Source organism: Papilio machaon, chromosome 8, assembly GCF_912999745.1.
Source record: "Papilio machaon chromosome 8, ilPapMach1.1, whole genome shotgun sequence".
In the NCBI taxonomy this organism is placed as follows: Eukaryota; Metazoa; Arthropoda; class Insecta; order Lepidoptera; family Papilionidae; genus Papilio; species Papilio machaon.
Window position 1 is genome coordinate 8,345,104 of NC_059993.1, and position 17,733 is coordinate 8,362,836.

At 35.1% G+C, this 17,733-nt stretch overlaps 1 protein-coding gene across 4 annotated transcripts in view; it reads right to left on the bottom strand.

Moving 5' to 3' along the window:
- Positions 1 to 457: 457 nt before the first annotated feature.
- Positions 458 to 17,733, bottom strand: part of LOC106720324 (terminal nucleotidyltransferase 5C) — a 144,696-nt gene continuing 127,420 nt past the window's right edge. For all 4 annotated transcript variants that reach the window (XM_014514954.2, XM_014514953.2, XM_014514955.2 and 1 more), the window contains 2 exons: positions 2,368 to 3,326; positions 458 to 2,164 (listed from right to left, as the gene is read on the bottom strand). In XM_014514954.2, coding sequence (XP_014370440.1) covers positions 1,885 to 2,164; positions 2,368 to 3,326 — 1,239 coding nt within the window. In that variant the 3' untranslated portion in view covers positions 458 to 1,884. The remainder of the gene's footprint in view (positions 2,165 to 2,367; positions 3,327 to 17,733) is intronic.

Here is a 17,733-nt window from a genome sequence, read left to right on the forward strand (position 1 = left end):
ATTACTAAGTACAGACGTATATATAGATCTAATATATTTTGAAATCCGCTGCGTCTTCCCTGAGGGAATATATTTTTTATTTACATTAATGTCTTTTCATCAAAAAGGCTAATAGACATTACAAATATAACAACACGAATTAAATCTTAATTCTTAGTAAAATGTTAAAAATATACAATATATTTTGTATTTTGTTCGCTATATATGAATTAAAGACAGAGAAGCAATAATTTTTGACATTAAATTGAAATTAAAAACAGTCGTTTACCCTGTAGAAGTATTTTAAAGATGATAAATTAGAAATCGTTAGTGAAACTGAGAAGCCACTCTTTTGTTTAAACTCGTTGAGATCATTTTGAGCGTACACCAAGTGTCTAAAAGCTGGTAAGTGATGACTACAATTTTGAAGTTCATTTAGCTGATTATCTATAAAACCTTTTTTTAAAATTACCCTATAATTATGAAGTTCAATTAGCTGATTGTTGAAACCTTTAATAATTACAATCTCTGGAAAACGCAACTTCTAAATAACTAACGTTAATTTGAAGCCAACAAGGCATTAGCTGAAACAAAATCTATTAAATTTTTCCTTTAAAATGAGATCTATAATTTGGTTCGAAAATCCAAATGATACGTTTGTAAAACTCTAAGTTGATCAAAAAGATATCTCTAAGAAGCAGATTGTACTTTTCTACATCCAGATACGTAGCCTACGAGAAAAAAATAAATCTCATTCCTAGCTATTCTTGTATACATATATTATTACACATGCGTTGGCAAATATATAAGTCATGCACATTTTGGCCGGACACAGTTTACACCGTCTTTTCTATATCTATATATTTATTTATATATAATTAAAATACAACAATAATATATCTCTCTATTGAATGTAACTAGATAATAATGTTATGTAATTTTATATAATAACCCTCGACAACATTAATTAATTCTATAACAATTAAATCACATTTTTTCATACCGCCTACTGTTTCAGAGATGTAGACGAGGCTGGGAAGGAGACACGCCCGTAAGTACACGACTACTTACTCGGAAACGTTCTTATAATATGCGTTATACTGTGTTTCTAGATAAAGACGAGTTACTTTAATATTGTACACACCTTAGATATAACTTTTTTTGGGATTTTTATATTTTTTTATGTTAATAGTAATCTTAATTTGTCGCTTCGCACGCCAAGCCGTATACAATACTAGAGCGCTCACGAAATGGAATCTATGTAATATTTTAGACGAATAAATATGCATTTAATAAAATAGTTTTTTTTTTTAGTTCTTCGCCAAGGAACTGAAGTTTTACCCAATGATTGTGAATGTATCGGCGGCGCGCTGCGGCGGCCGGTCACACTATCAGACATGCAAACTGTTCTCGTAAAGTTCCCGAGTCCGCCCTGATCCCACTGTACTCCTGTCGCTGCCCGGAGGCACGCGGCGCTACAATACCAACACTTGATACATACAAAGCTTACAAAATAATTAACTAGTGTTTTCTGCAGACCGTCGCCGGCCGGGCGCGGTCCGGACCCGGCCCGACCCGGACCGGACACCGGTCTCATCCTCACGTGATCATAATTTTCGTACTGCTAACATATTAACGGATCAACACGCAAGGAGTACGACTAGAAATTATCCCACGTCACAATCGATCCGGTAACGCTTACAAACGAAATTGGCAAATTGAGAAAAGAATCGTCCGAAATTGACGAAAATTGATCAGGGTTCAGTGTGAGCAAATTGACGACCGTCAAAGTATACGAAGCGCAGATGTCTTGGCGGTCCGGGCGGGTCAGGCCTCGTCCGGGCCGGGGGCGAGGCGCGCGCCGTACGTACTATATACATTTGGCACTGGAGGGGCGCGCGCGGGTCACGCCGGGCACAGCGGCACGCGGCAGCACTCGCACGCGCACATGCAGGCGCACGCCGCACACGCACACACGCACACCACGTAGCCGGGCACCATGCCCATGCCGCCCATCGCGCCCATGCCGCCCACGGCGCCCATGGGTGCGGGCATCATGATGGGCGCGCGCGCGCACAGCTCGCGGCATGCTAGCGTCTCGATGAGCGCCAGCGTCTGCCGTCGCTCGTGGCCCATCAGGCACACCGTGGACTCGCGCACCACGCCGTGCAGCAGTGTCAGGTACCTGCAATAATACTTTTCTTACTTACCGCGCTTTTAAAACTTGATAGATCTTTACAAAGTTAACAAGGATTTTTTAGGTTTACTGTAGGTTTTCAACTACTTGCACTTTCACCACAAGCTAAAATTAATGGGCGCTAAATTCAATCAAACTTTATGTTAACAATGAACTGTAAAAATATCGAGAAGGGAATAATAAGTAAGTACCTGTGCTTGAGCGCCTCCTCCTCACGGCCCACGAAGTGGTTGCGCAGGTAGGCCTCGAGCTTGGCGCGTTGCTGGCCCAGCTCTGGGAAGTCGATGAAGAACCGCGAGCACATGTAGCGCTCCAGCGTCTTGATCTTGTCGGGGCACGCGGCGCGGTAGCCCTTGGCGAGCAGCGCGCAGTACTTGAGCAGACCGCCGCCGCGGATCTCCTCGGGCCGCCGCGTCGCGATCAGCTTCTCGGTGAGATGCAGCAGCGCCTCGTCGAAGTCCCCGTACACGGATTCACCGACCACGGTCGGATAGAAGTTCTCGCCGATGGGCAGTTGGGCGCACTCGTGGAACGCTAACAGCGAGTCGAGCGCGATCTGGAACGAGTCCACGGAGAACTCGAACTGGCGGCGCATTGTGTCCACGAACTTGAGCTCAACTGACTTGTGGCCACGCGAGTTGCCTAGCGAGATGAGCGACCAGCGGTCGCCGTCCGAGTTGACGCGCACCATCTTGGAGACATAGGCCTCCTTGAGGCCGGCGGGAGTGGCACGACGGCGCGGCGTCGCGGGCGGCATCAGCGCCGCCAGGTGGCCCAGTACGGCGGCTTTGACACGGTCGCAATGGCGCGCCGTGGGTAGCTCCGCGGTGAAGATGAGGTCGATGTCGGAGTAGGGCTGCGCGCGGTCGGCGAGCACGTGGCTGGCGGCACCACCATTGAGGCGCACGTCGCGCACGGCCACGCCCGCGCCTCCCGCCGCCACGGCCGCCTCGAGGCGCGCGCGTACTCCAGCCACGAGTTCGCGCAGGCGCACGTGCAGCGTGGGGAAGTTGCCGCGCCCGTGGATGGGCACCACCTCGTCCATGACATCGTTGAGGCGGCGCACCTGCTCGTAGCTGAGCACAGCGTGGCGCTCCCCGCCGCCCGCGCCGCCGCAACCCTCCTCCGATGAGGTGTAGCTCGATTCGCTCTACAACAATGGAAAAGAAGGTTATCATTCGTTGCTATATGAGATGAGATTTCAGTATTCATAATCCTAGTGGATTATCAGCAATTCATATAAGATTCGCATAATTGTCAATGTTTATATGTCGTAAAGAAAAACAACCTATAACCATAATTCGATGGGATTTATAGTATAATTTTATTGTTAAAAACAACGGAACGAAACGTATTGAACATGCAGAAATAGATTCATATAAAATGAACCGGTCCACGCCTACCCGGATTTCCACAGCAATAACTCTAGTTTAAACAATAGCTAATGAAACTTTAAGTTGTCATGAGCTTTATAATACGACATAAATGATCACGGACATAAATGGCATATCCCCGAAATCCAAATACCCGGAACCGATCGTAAATGGACTTCCTAGAAATAATAATGTGAAAACAAATGACGACGTGAGTTAGGTAACGTCGCGTCGCGCGGATCAAGGTTGCGGGACAGAACGAACCGAAACAATGTTTGTTCAGGCAGACTCCGACACTGCGTTGACAGACTTCGATGTTAGTCAAATGAAACACGACCTTACGACGCATTGACTCAACTTACACAGTTGAATATCATCAGCAAATCTAACTTTTACGTCTCTAACAATACGTCATAAAATTGCATAACGATAATTTTTACTGTGGTTACTTTAAAAGTTTTTTTTATCTGTATCGACAGCGATAATCTATAGAGCGTATTAATATAATTAGTTTGAGGATAAAGAGGTCATTACCACGAGCGAGCGGCCGCAATGAAAAGTGAATGGTGCCCAATTGACTCACAATAAAATAATTCCACTCAATGTATGTATGGTTGGATCCGACAGTATATACAGAAATCATTCTTGTTGACAACTTAACAATAGAAATACTGACCGGTGTTAATATGTTAGGTATATAGTTCTATTTAGTTTTCTATGTAATACGTAGTGTTTTACTTCTATTAAATAAAATGTATATTATGTTCTTTTCACTAATTATAAAAATACATACGTATTATGTACATATGTATTTTATATACACTGAGAGGAAAGTTAATTAGCACTTTTTTAATTACATGAGTTTTTAAGAGAAAATAAAATTACGTTTTGATTATTCTAATTTGTATCCAACTAAAGAAATTAAAAAAACTTTCTAAATGCTTTATTAAAATAATATAAACTCTAAAGCGCCATCTTTGTTATTTTATTTTCATTCAATTAAAGATTAAAGTAGAGCGTGTCAAATTATTTGATAGCATTTTGCGCGGTAAAAGTTTGCTACGTCATTTGACCTCGCCATCTTGTTTTGTTGCGAGGTATTTTCCTCAACATTTAAAAACCAGTAGCTGCAGTCTGCAGTCTGACGCACAGATAATCTATTTAATTGTACAATTTTATAAGTCCAGTCAAAAACGTTTATTTCCTACCCATTTCTATGTCTATTTCCCACAAATTTAACAGTGAATTTTGACTGTCCTTCTTTCATTCCTGTTTTTTATTTCTTTCAAAAAACATGTGACTGATGGCAAATTTGTTGTAACGACGACAGTGGAAAATTATTAGTTAATTTTAGTTTGACAGTTTTTCCTCTTGTCTTACAATAGTCGATGTTGCATTTTTACCAATCTGATAAGAGAACGTTATCATTAGAGCCAAGGTCTTGTGTATGCACTTTATATTACGAGTCTGTGCGTCCGGATGTCCGCAGATAAACACGTTCCTTTAACTCTATAGCATATCATTACAATTATATAAATTTTATATTTATAATTTTAGTACGTGTGCGTAAATCGTACTAAATGCGAATGTTTAGATGTATGGATGTTTGTTTGAAGGTATCTCCATAACGGCTCAACGGATCTTGACGAAATTTGGCACAGATGTAGGACATAGTCTGGAAGAACACTTAGGCTACTTATTACGCTTTTTTTATAATGCCTCGAGGACGGAATCGCGGGCGACAGCTAGTGTATAATAAATCTGGCAAAAGAAACAAGCGAGCTGTGCTCCGTTCCGCTGGTTTTAGTTTTTTTTTTCTTAAATAATGTCGCTATTGATACTAGAATGAGCAATTTTTTTTAAATTGGTACTCTCTATTTATTAAACTTTATGTACATAGTTTTATAGTTAGTTCGTGATGCAAGATTATGGTGCACCGTGTCAAATCACATCTCTTACTGCACATTAGGTGCATGAAAATCTGCACAATTTAGCAACACGCGTAAATATGCGCACGCGCAAAGTATAAAAAGGTTAAACTTCGGTTTATCTTTTTAAATAAACATGTATATTTTAAGTATTTAATTAACTTAACTAGCGGTCCTTCTTGGTTAGCTTTGTTGGACATTTCTTTTCCAATCTTTGTAGTATCTTAGTAATATTATAAATGCGAATGTTAAGATGGATGGATGGATGTTTGTTTGAAGATATCTCCAGAACGACTGCATGGATCTCGATGGAATATGACATTGGTAGAGCATAGTCTGGTAGAACACATAGGCTACTATTGAATTTTTTTTTATTCCGCACGGACGGAGTTGCGGGCAACAACTAGTACTTTCTAATATTAAGTATAGCCTATGTTAATCAGTGATAATGTAGCTTTTTAGTGGGTAAAGAGTTTTTGTTATAGGTTCAGTAGTTTTTTAGTTTATAAGATACATATGGAAATATATTCTTCCTCTAATATTAGTGTTGATGTAAAGTAATATTGCAATATGACTACGTAGATTTATTTTAATGCAAAAATTATGTTTTTGATATTTCTCGTTAAATATTGATTTAATATAAATTGAATAGATAAATATATCATAATCGCACAAACGTGTTTAATTTTATAAAGCAATCTAAAGAATAACAATCGACAAAGGCAAAGTCTACTTTGAAACTGGTTTTATGCATTACGAATTTGCATTTAAATCTTAATAATATTATAAATGCGAATGTTTAGATGGATGGATGTTTGAAGGTATCTCTAGAACGGCTCAACGGATCATGATGAAATTTGGCACAGATGTAGAACATATGAAAGAACACATAGGCCACTAATTCAGTTTTTTTTAATTACGCGCAGACGGATTTGCGGGCGATAGCTAGTTATGGAATAAATATAAGAAGAAAGTAAAACAAACACTAGAATAACACGATTTTGAATGCAGTAAATCGAAAGTTACATACTTTTACACTAGAATACTATTTGACGTGCATGTTAATTTAAAAAAAAGTTGACGTCAACTCATCACGTAGGTACGTTACGTAATATGTACAATAACAGAGTGTAACACTGTAACATGTAAAACTTAATTTCACCCACACAGTCACATGTTACATGTTATTCATTTAAATTCGTGCATGACTTGAATTTATTTGATTAAATTAAACACAGCGACAATGCACCGGAACCGGATCTAATTGTTGCTAAAGCGTTCGCTTGTTTAACAACATGTTTCTGACAGAGTTTACATTAAACATCTGATTTAAAAATAAATACATCTGGTATATATTCAAACAAGGATATCTGGACCGATGAGATGCGCTGCTGTCACGTCTGTATACATATAAAACCTATTTAAACATTAAAGAAGAAAACGAAATTACAGTTACAGTAGGTAAAAAGAGGATTTTGTGTAATTTTGGCCGTTGACAGGCGCTTGTGAGCAGACATAACTAAATTTGATTTACGCCCTTGTCAGTATAAACTGATCCCTATGATTTTCCGAGAAAAATACGATTGGAATGACATCTTAAACGTCAAAATCGGTCAAATAGTTAAAGCTACAAGAAAGAGAACCACCAAACTACCCACTATAAACCCGTCCTACACTCCTTAAATAATATTAAGTTCCCAAGTCTATAATAAGTAGCATACCTTTTTTAGGCACCCGATATTTGTTCTGTATTTATGTAGTATTATATCAACGTTGGAAAATTACTGGTGACATAATTTATTAAGTCGTTGCAATAGCATAATTGGATGACTGATACCGGTTTACAGATTCAATTCATGCAAAACATAAGTTTATCGGACATTGTAATTGAAGGATTTAATACATATTCTAGACATTTTAGGCGCACATGGCAAACATTAACAGCTGATCACACAACAACAACCATTTGAAACTGTCGCGCATGGCATGATTGACGTTTTCCTTCGTTAATATTATTACCAGCAGCAGCAATTTGAACTAATTGAGTTTGGCTATAAAGGTAGAGGAAGACCAAAGAAAGTATGTATGGATTGTGTGAAAAAGGACATGTGTAAGAAAGGGTTGAATTCAGATATGACGGTTGATAGAGATGTATGAAGGAGTACATACTGTGCCGACCCTCTATAGGGATACGGGCAGGTTGATGATAATAAGAATAAGTTTGAATATGTTATAACGAAACGAAGTCTATGTTAGTGACGTAATATTTATAAATCACTACCACAATTGAGGAATTACGTCATTGCAGTAGGAATAATGAAACTCATTCAGGTTTCTCCGATAAATCAGGGTCTCGGTAGAAATCAGCTGCGATGAAGGCCGTACAGCACGTGCGCACAGATTTGTTTTTGCTGCCAATGTGGTGTAGATAATCGATTTAATTTAGACCAGATACTACGGAAAAATCGTGTTTTATGTACAGTGCTATACAAACTTTATGGCAGCTTGAAATTTACAATGAGACTGTACGGAATATTAGATATATCAGCGGGATTTAAAGGAGTGCCGGCTCTTTTCCGTACACTTTGAGTTCCTGTATGTTGAAATAAAGTTATTAATTATTTATTTACAATATGTGCCTGACACCCATGTGCCTGCACTCACCTAGCTTACCACGAGCACTCATAATCTTTGAATCTTTTAATATTACGTTAGGCGATTGTCTAAATTGATTTTGTTGTGTTCCGTATGCCGTTTGTAATCAAATGTTTTTTTTTCACTGCTACACTAATTTGGTACAATGTTTCGGCGAATGAAATCGAAGTGTGATTTTATCAATCTCTTTTGTGTTTTCAAAATCAACACATCAAGGTTTCAAATTGGTATTTTGAAGTCACAGTTTTTAGCAGTAATTTAGATAACATTAATACAACATGCAGTCTTTATTTCTAAATTACTTTATAGTTTTCATTTTTTTATTGTTTATGTCTTTGATTTATTCTATAGATAAAAAAATGAAACTGATTATCTTACCGTTGGTTTCCGAGTCCGAAATCTATGCATAAAACTTATCGTCATCTTTGACAAAACTGAGATAATATGTTTAAAAAGAAGATTTTGGTCTTAGAAACCTAGGATTAGTTTATTAATAAGAATCCCCTCAGCATCGGTGTAGCAAAACAAAGAACGGCAGATACAAAATTGCAAATGATCTTTAATAGATTGTGTTCAACAAAACTTACATTAAATAATTTAACATAACCTTCGATTAATTGAATACTTAGCTGCCAAATGGGTTTCTAACGTGTTGTAAACAATAAAATGGGTGGAGACTGCGAGATTAGCTACATTAAAATACGTCTGAATCTAGATTACTGAGCGACTAATGATATTTAAAAATTAAATTCATGATTTTTGTTCGATCAACCAATTTTATTTTTAAAGTTTAAACTTATGTATTCTTTCATGTTCAAGAGACTTGAGGTTCGAATAGTTGGCACATAAAATCGAAAGTGCGTAATCCTCAGTATGCAGTCTTAAATTCGCAGTATAATTCTCAGTAATTAAACTAAATAATTATATGCTTTTACATTTAACATGTATAAAAAGTTCCAGCGGGCTACACGCACGATCATGAACTTACACTGACGTATCGCATCACATCGCGTGTGAAACGAACCGATCCGGAACAATACCATATAGAACTAGTAGCAAGGATTATGTATGCAGTTGAACGACCCTCTGTCAAACAAAATGGACATCAAATAAACATGCGAGACTAACCGGTACACTGTTACGACACGTAATAATTATCGTTATCTTTTTCTTTTTCAAGGAGAATGAAAGAGTTTTAAGTAATACATTATTTTTGGATAGAAAAAGAGTGTTGACATTTGTCTCTAAAATACACGCATATTGTTATCCGTCTTACTCTCTTTAAAAAAAAAATAACGACTACAATATATTCTGCAGAGGTGTACCAACGGTAATATGGACTGTAGTAAAATATGGAACTTGTGTATTCAATGTTTTCAAAAGTCGCGTTGGCGTTACGTTACCATATTTACTCATGACAACTTAATAGGGTAATAGTAACTTGACCTTAGTCACGTAACTGACGTATGAAGTAATTTTATTACCTACTAGCTGTCGCCCGCGACTCCGACCTCGCGGAATTAAGAAAAAACTTTATAAGTAGCTTATGTGTTCTTCCAGACTATGTTCTAAATTTGTGCCAAATTTCATCAAGATCCGTTGAGCCGTTCCGGAGATACCTTCAAACAAACATCCATCCATCCATCTAAACATTCGCATTTATAATATTAGTGATATTGTAAAGAATTAAAATGGCGTATGATTTAATTACTAGCTCCAAGCGAATACACCCGCGTAGTAAAAACAGAATTGATTCGTTGCTGACTTATGTAAAAATTAAAAACAAATCTATATATGTCACAGGAACAGTTCATTTCTCCGGGATCAAAGCCGTTTTGGACTTAAGTACGTGGTAACAAGGAACTAAGCATCCAAGCATCAAAACATTTACTTCTTTTAAGATTAAAAATAAATAATTAGTTGCAAAACCATTAAAGTTTAATCCTTCATTTAATAAATACAATGTTGTGATAGTCTCGAATATGTTACGTGAGTCAAGTTTCCTTTAATGGTATTTACCGCGCAATAAAGTGTACGGAGTATGCGTTTTGTTTGATTACACAAACGATCAACAGATTCCTAGAATTATCTAGATAAAGGCTTGCCAGCGAGTGGTCGCCATATCTTTGCAATCATATTGTTTAACATTCAAAAATCAACTTTAACATAAAAGGCAGAAAATATATATATAATATTCGCATGATATAAGTTTTAGGATAATTTAGCATATTTTGACAAAAAAATATATCTACTAGTAGTCGTCTGTATTAAAAAAACGAATTATTTAGTAGCCTATGTGTTCTACATCAATGCCAAATTTCAATAAGATCCATGCATTCGTTCTGAAGTTACCTGACAAATTCATTCATCCATACATCCAAACCATTTATAATATTAGTAATGTTCAATAATAAGTAGGTACGATATTCACCTGACACGTATAAATTGCATTATCTCTGTAATCGTTATCAATTTAATCGAATAGATTATCGATTTAATACTAAAATGAATAACAATTAACATAAGCAACCTACCATATCTTTATTAGAAAAAAATGTAAAATGCAAAACAAATATCGGAGCATAAGACATTTTATCGAATTTAAATAACCTTCTTTAATTGTTGCTGGCAATTTTTATAAATATAAACAGCTGACAAACAACAATAAATATAAAGAGTAAAGGGAAATAATTAAGTCGGTAGACAACAATAGTTTTAAAATAAGTTATTCCATATTTAAAAAATTAAAGCATTTTACTATTGCTACGAAACTGCAGATTAACAGTATAAACATTTAGTTTAAACAATAATAAAATGATAAGTCGACTATTTAATATTACATTATATAGATTTATTATCCTTTTATGTACGTAATGGTTCTTTTATTATATAAAAATAATATAACATATTTAAGTTATGTACATATAAGGATAATTACTTTGATATGAACAGTTTGTTATTGAGATTTGAGTCATTTAATTTCCATGTATAGTATCATAGATATCTTAAGTATTAAAACGTCATGAAAATATGAATTATAAAGAAACTGCATATTATTCGCTAAGACTCGTCAATCCCAGTAAAATACCTTTTCTTACATAAGTATAAAATGTAAGCTATTCTAAAGGTGATCCCACAATTGTAAACTCCTCGTCCACCAAACACCGACCAGTCTCGCGATCGTCGCGGTGTTGAGAATGACGTATCGCAATTTACCTTTATCCGGTGCGGTGCTAGGTAGGCGAGTAGTCGACGAGTCGGCGTTAACCCTTCACTTTATCTCACAATTTTAATAAAATAAATAAAAAGTAAAATTACGTAAATGCCACTGAGTTTGACGTTCCTCTTTTTACTAATTTCGTTTGGATTGCAATGAAATAACTATAATGCGACAAACTTATCTGTCCATAATTTAAATTAAATATAGCATCAATGCCCATGTGAATGTCAGGAAAATGCCCTGACATTCTTGTCGGACTGTAGCTATCTTGTCATTTCTTGTCTTGTGTATTTCTATGCCTAAGTAGGTATTATTATTTACAGTACCCATGATAACAATACCTCTCTTACCGGGCCAGATAAATTTATTGTATTAACAATCGTGTTGTCAGAATGAGTCAGGAATAGGTCACGTCGCGTAGTTATTTCTGTGTCAAGAGCAAGATGTCGTCCTTGATTCATCGCGCACATTACGTGCCTCTGACCCGCACCATATTTCCTTATCGCTAATACTATCGAAGGGCTTAGAATGTACTAGAGGTGGGCTGACATTCCATTTCAAAGGTATTGTCAAGATAGATGGATTGTTGTAGGCCAAGGAAAATGTACAGACTTTCACGACATATATTCAACACTAAAGGAGAAGCGGATCCAATTATTTAACTGTGCCTAAGTATTTTTCTGTGACTAGCTTGTCTGCATCATCATCTGTCAAAGAACGCACGAGGCGTTTATTTTAAACTTCTTTACAATAACTAATCTCAAGGGCTTTGGTTCTGGCCATTACATATATATTAGCAGCAAAACTTAATCCATGTTTTACATAATCTGCTTTGGTATTGTACCCATTTGTTATATATTCTTGGCTCGTTGCTTGTCTAGACGAAAGCATTAGCTTGCACGATGGTGCGTGGGAGGGAATCGAAAGGGTACCCTATAGTTCTACGCGCCTTGCGATTGCAAATACGTTTTTTTTTTGTTAAGTATTGCCGTTTCTGTTTTTATAATTAACGAGGGTCGCGAACAACTGTTTAGACAATCAACATAACAAAGTACCAACTGATCTGAATAACAAACACGTATTACGTCAAACATATCAATATGGGGGGAAATTGAAAACAATAGCTGGTGTGAATTAACGTAGCTAACACGACAAACATTGGAAAACAAATACATTCATTACTTGGTTCTCATAATTTTTTTTACACTTACTGTGGAATATTTGTTTTATATAAAATATAGACAGAAGCCTGTTAAAAATATAAATCTCTTGTCATGTATAAACCTATATTAATAAAACAATATTATAGTTTTTTTTGGCATTAGTAATTTTATTGTTAAACCTTAAAATCGTCTCATTTAAAAACTATCATAAAAAACTACTTTTAGAAACCAACTGACGATATTATTGAAACACTAAATTCACGTGTAGTTCATGGATTAATTAATAAATTAATTAAATTATAATTTATGCATTTTTAATCACGTATACTTCTGTAAACAACAACGTTATCACTCGTTAAACGGGACGGTGAGAGGGGTACGGGGTACACGGCAACATATTTACGTCGATAATCTGTCCCAGGTGCGAAAACATCACGTTTTATAATATAATCGAGACACGAGACAATTGTTTACGTCTCGCACGATTACCATTTGTAGATATTTTTCTTTTATTTACAAATAATTCATACACAAATTGCATTCAAAACTTAATTGTGCACAAAACAATAAGTAAAGACCAAATACGTCACTGTATTCTAGGATTATATGTAACATGAAGGTTTTAATGTGTTTTTAAATTGAAAAATAGTTTAAAATGTAATCTATTAAGTTGTAATAAATAAAATATTATTTTAAATACCTTCTTTATGACCTTAAATAAATGTTTGCTTTCATTTAAATCTTTATCAATGTTATATCAATATAATAAATTGATAAAGATAACGCAAAAGCGATAACGGAGAAATTGCGATATAAACAACATTTAATGTAAATATTTTTATTATTATACATAATAATTCCAAGTACATTACAGTTTCCTGACTTTAATCGCAGCATCTGATATCATTGGAGTCAGGTTACATAGCAAAAAAACGCGCCATATTACGTACATTATCTATCACTTAACCAAAAATAAAATTAATGGGAGTCTGTTTTAAAACCTTAAATGAATATTTGTGCTAAATTGAGCCCAATAGTTTCATGGTTCATATCAAACTGATCCGATCGACATTCCGAAAAAACAAGATGGCGTCTCGCGTCCTAAGCATTGCTGACCTCGAACATTCGGTGAGATATTTTTTCAAATATGGCGCATGTCAAAAATCACTTGAATTTAGTTAACGATTAACATCCGCAATTAAAGCTTAATGTTGTTGAAATATTTGTTATTGATTTAAGAGACGTCAGAAATAACATAATTCTAATATATTCCAAGAAATATTTGATTGTACGAAAAAATATCACGTATAAAGACGAGATCGGACGCGGACGTGTCTACATTACATTTGAATCTTGTCACTTCAAGTATAAATTACGTCGCGAAACGTGATAGATATTACTCACTACAGATAACAAATATACTTATATGTATTTTGCTTTTTAAATCCTTTGATAAAAACGACTCTATATAGCAATAGCTGTCGCCCGCGACTCCGTCCTCGCAGAATAAAAAATAAACTCAATGAGTAGCCTTTCTTCCAAAGTATGTTCTACATTTGTGCCAAATTAGATCAAGATCCTTTGAACCGTTCCGGAGATACCTTCAAACAACCATCCATCCAAAACTTCGCATTAATAATATTTATATTAGTAAGAATTAAGATTATGACTCGTCTTAACATTCAAGCTAGAGCACATTTATCTATGACTACTTATCTATATAAAATAAAGTCGTGTTAGTTACACTATTTATAACTCAAGATCGGTCTAACTGATTTAGCTGAAAATTGATGGGGAGGTAGCTTAGAACTAGGAGACGGACATAGGAACTTTTTTATCTTGTGTGCATTTTTTTATTCCGCGCGGACGGAGTCGCGGATAAAAGCTAGTTACTTATAAAATAGTAAATTGATTAATTTTGAGCTCTCATTTTCCATAATGTGTTATTAGTATTCAATAAATGCTTTGTAAGGTTAAATAATTCCCAGGTGCAAAACATTTTCGCTTTCAGTAGACTACGTATAGCTTTGACCATTACGTCTGGAATATCGATGAGAAAATTTAATTGTCTCCCACTACAATATTAATACGTCAAAATAAACAGATTATAACCACAATGATTAATTGGAAGGTTGCCAATGTAATAAAGTGATTCACGATTTAATTATGTGTTTACTCGATAAAATTAAAAATTAAGGTGTAATATCTGCCGATGGCTAAAGATTACCTACATTAACTATTCAAAGTTAAAAATACAAAATTGAAATGGTTATTAAGTTGTGCGTTTCTCTCAATCAACATTATTAAAATATGAAACGTATAAAATTATTTTCCTGTTAATAATAATAAGTTTATAGATAATATAAATAGTATTATATAAGTACACAATGGTATTTAATAATATAAACAGGGGCGTATCGTACTTTCAATTTCGTGAGGCCACTAATTAACATGGCCTCGAGTGCGCAACACACGGAACGGAACTCGCCATCGCCGCTGGACCTGCGACCGAACATACGTGTCCGAAATACGACACCGACTACAGTCTAAATAATGAATAGGCTAATGTTTAGTGCGTACCACATCGCTATTTATTAGGTCGAATTGTTATGCACCTTTAGCCTAATCCTCCAACTTCGAGCACTAGCATCTTTGTAATAATTCCAAGAAATTTTATTAATCAAAAATAGCGGTTTGTAATAATAATTATTGTTGTGTTAATCGAATGAACATAGTTATGTGGTGATGTGGAACATGTAAACGGTGCGTGGAGTTTTTGCGAGCGCGACGCGATCCATTGGTTTTCACTTTCTTTTAAATAATTTGAACATCGCGCTAAATTCGAGTGGCTGATTAATATTACAGGTGGCCACGTTTGCGTCAGACGTACGCGCCCAAACGGACTTTGAATTTTTGATATACGTTACAATTTGATGGAATTACAAACCAACAGCAAGGTAAAAAAGGAAATTGTCAAACTGCGGCAGTTGTCGAACTGTGTAAATTAAAAAAAAAACACTAAAAAAAAGTTTTATAGGTGAGACATTTGAATAGGTCACATTTGAAACTTCATCAAAATCTAAAAATCTAACGTAACCTTGTAATCGCGGGCATAAAATATTATTTATTTTTTTGAATTTAGAACTCCACAATTGCTTACCATTTTTCAAATTTCGAATAAATATTTATGGTTTATGGTAATCATGTCAATCGAACGTCGTTAAAATATTGCGTCATTGAACACTTTATTTATTATATACACTACGTATGTTACGCGATTCACATATATTTGAAGTACGAATCGATTCATTCACTTTAATCGATGTTTTTACTATAGCTACTATGAAAGCTAAAATTGATAAATATCAAATGTTTATTAAATTGTCCGAACTACAAACATTATTTAAAACACAAGGGGTACTTTTTATTTGCGTATATTGTAGTTACATAATATCTATAGCTAAAAATAGACATGAATTTAACATTCGTAAAACCAAAAGCGTTAGTTTAAAGTGAAATAAAAACTATTTTAGTGTTTTATCTAAAGCACGCTAACAATATATGTATGTGGGCGTGCGTTGTGTAAATACAAAGCGATTTGAACACGTTTGACCTTTACCACACAATCGGCCGACTACCAGCAGAGAGGCGTAATTAAACGATTAAAAAATACATAAAGAAAACAAGTTTTTTTTTAATATCAACGTTTATCTGTGGCGTGACATTTATTTACTTTATATGTTTGTTTTTTAGTCTGTAACGCCGTCAACAAGAAGATTTTATCTCGAAGTTGTATAGCTTTCTGCTTGGTTACAGTCTTTTGTAACGAAATACTGTTGAAACAAGCGAACGCGCTGGTTAATTATGAAAATCTGTACATTTTGAGTGGCAAAGCGACAATATTATTATTTACGTTAGCAATAATTTTATAAATGATGTTTCTATGAGTCTATATTTGTGTCAAAGTGTTATTTTTAACCTCTGAGACTTTTACCATATTGGCTGCAACGCTGCGATGTTGCCATGCTTAATTCCAAACGTCAAACATAATTTCCAAACAAACATTAAAATAATCACATTCACTTAAATATAACCTTGTGATTATTTACCGCATTTTATTGAAATGCATCATTTTAATTTAAAAACTTATTTGAGCAATAAACAATTAAAAATTTATTTAGTAACTTTCAATGAAACGTTTTGAAATTCGATGATCAAGATGGCTGCGCCTAAAGTTTTCGCAATTTCCCGCCCATTGCTTAAAACAACGTTAAAACAATGATTTTAAAGTAAACAGTTCATATGATGGGAAAATTTGGTTCAGTTCTGTGTAAGTTGAACGTTTTCATGTCAGTCACCTGTCATTCGACAATGATTTAGTTTATGAATAGCGTTGTCACGGCCGAGGTATTGCGATCACAGATTATAAAAACGGAAAATCGTACCTTTTATATATTTTTGTTAGAAGTAGAACACATAATATGTTTTTAATAATGTGGAAATAGAATTTTGAACATATTTCAAGTACAGAATTATTAAGCTTAAATTATGGTAGAAAACATTGATGTTATTTAGCAAGGATTAAATTATAATATTTATTGATTATCGAATCACCGAAATCAGCAACATTTGGTTTGTATCTCTCTTTTATTTCATCTCTTTTTTGTGTCGTCGTTCGTTGAAATTATTTTTTTAATTATTTATTTACAACGAGCATCGCTCAGTGCAATAGTCTTCTAACACTGCGCTCGTTCGACGACTTTTTTGTTCAGATTACATCATTGTGCAGTCGGAACAGGTGTAACGATTATCATTTTTCCTTTTAAATGTTAAATACTTTTTGTTTCTGTCTGCGATAAAATCGATACTGTATTCTTATTAAATAGCTCTCAATGACATTCTAAAAATAATAGTCCTAATGTATTACTATTGGCGACAGATTGTCTACAGATTCTTATTTCCATTAAATTTTTATCGAACAATGATCATTCAACTACAATCATTTTGAGAAAGAATTTCTGTTCCATTTATGAAATCTTAATTCGAAATGTACTACTTAATCAAGGAATTCCGGTGTCGTATAAAAATAATAATTAAGGACATCATTTAGTACAAGAAACCACTTCTGTGAACTAGTTTATGTAAATAATGATAAAAAAATGAATGAAAACAAAATTATCCAAAGAAACAAAAGACGAAACAAGTATATAATCGAATG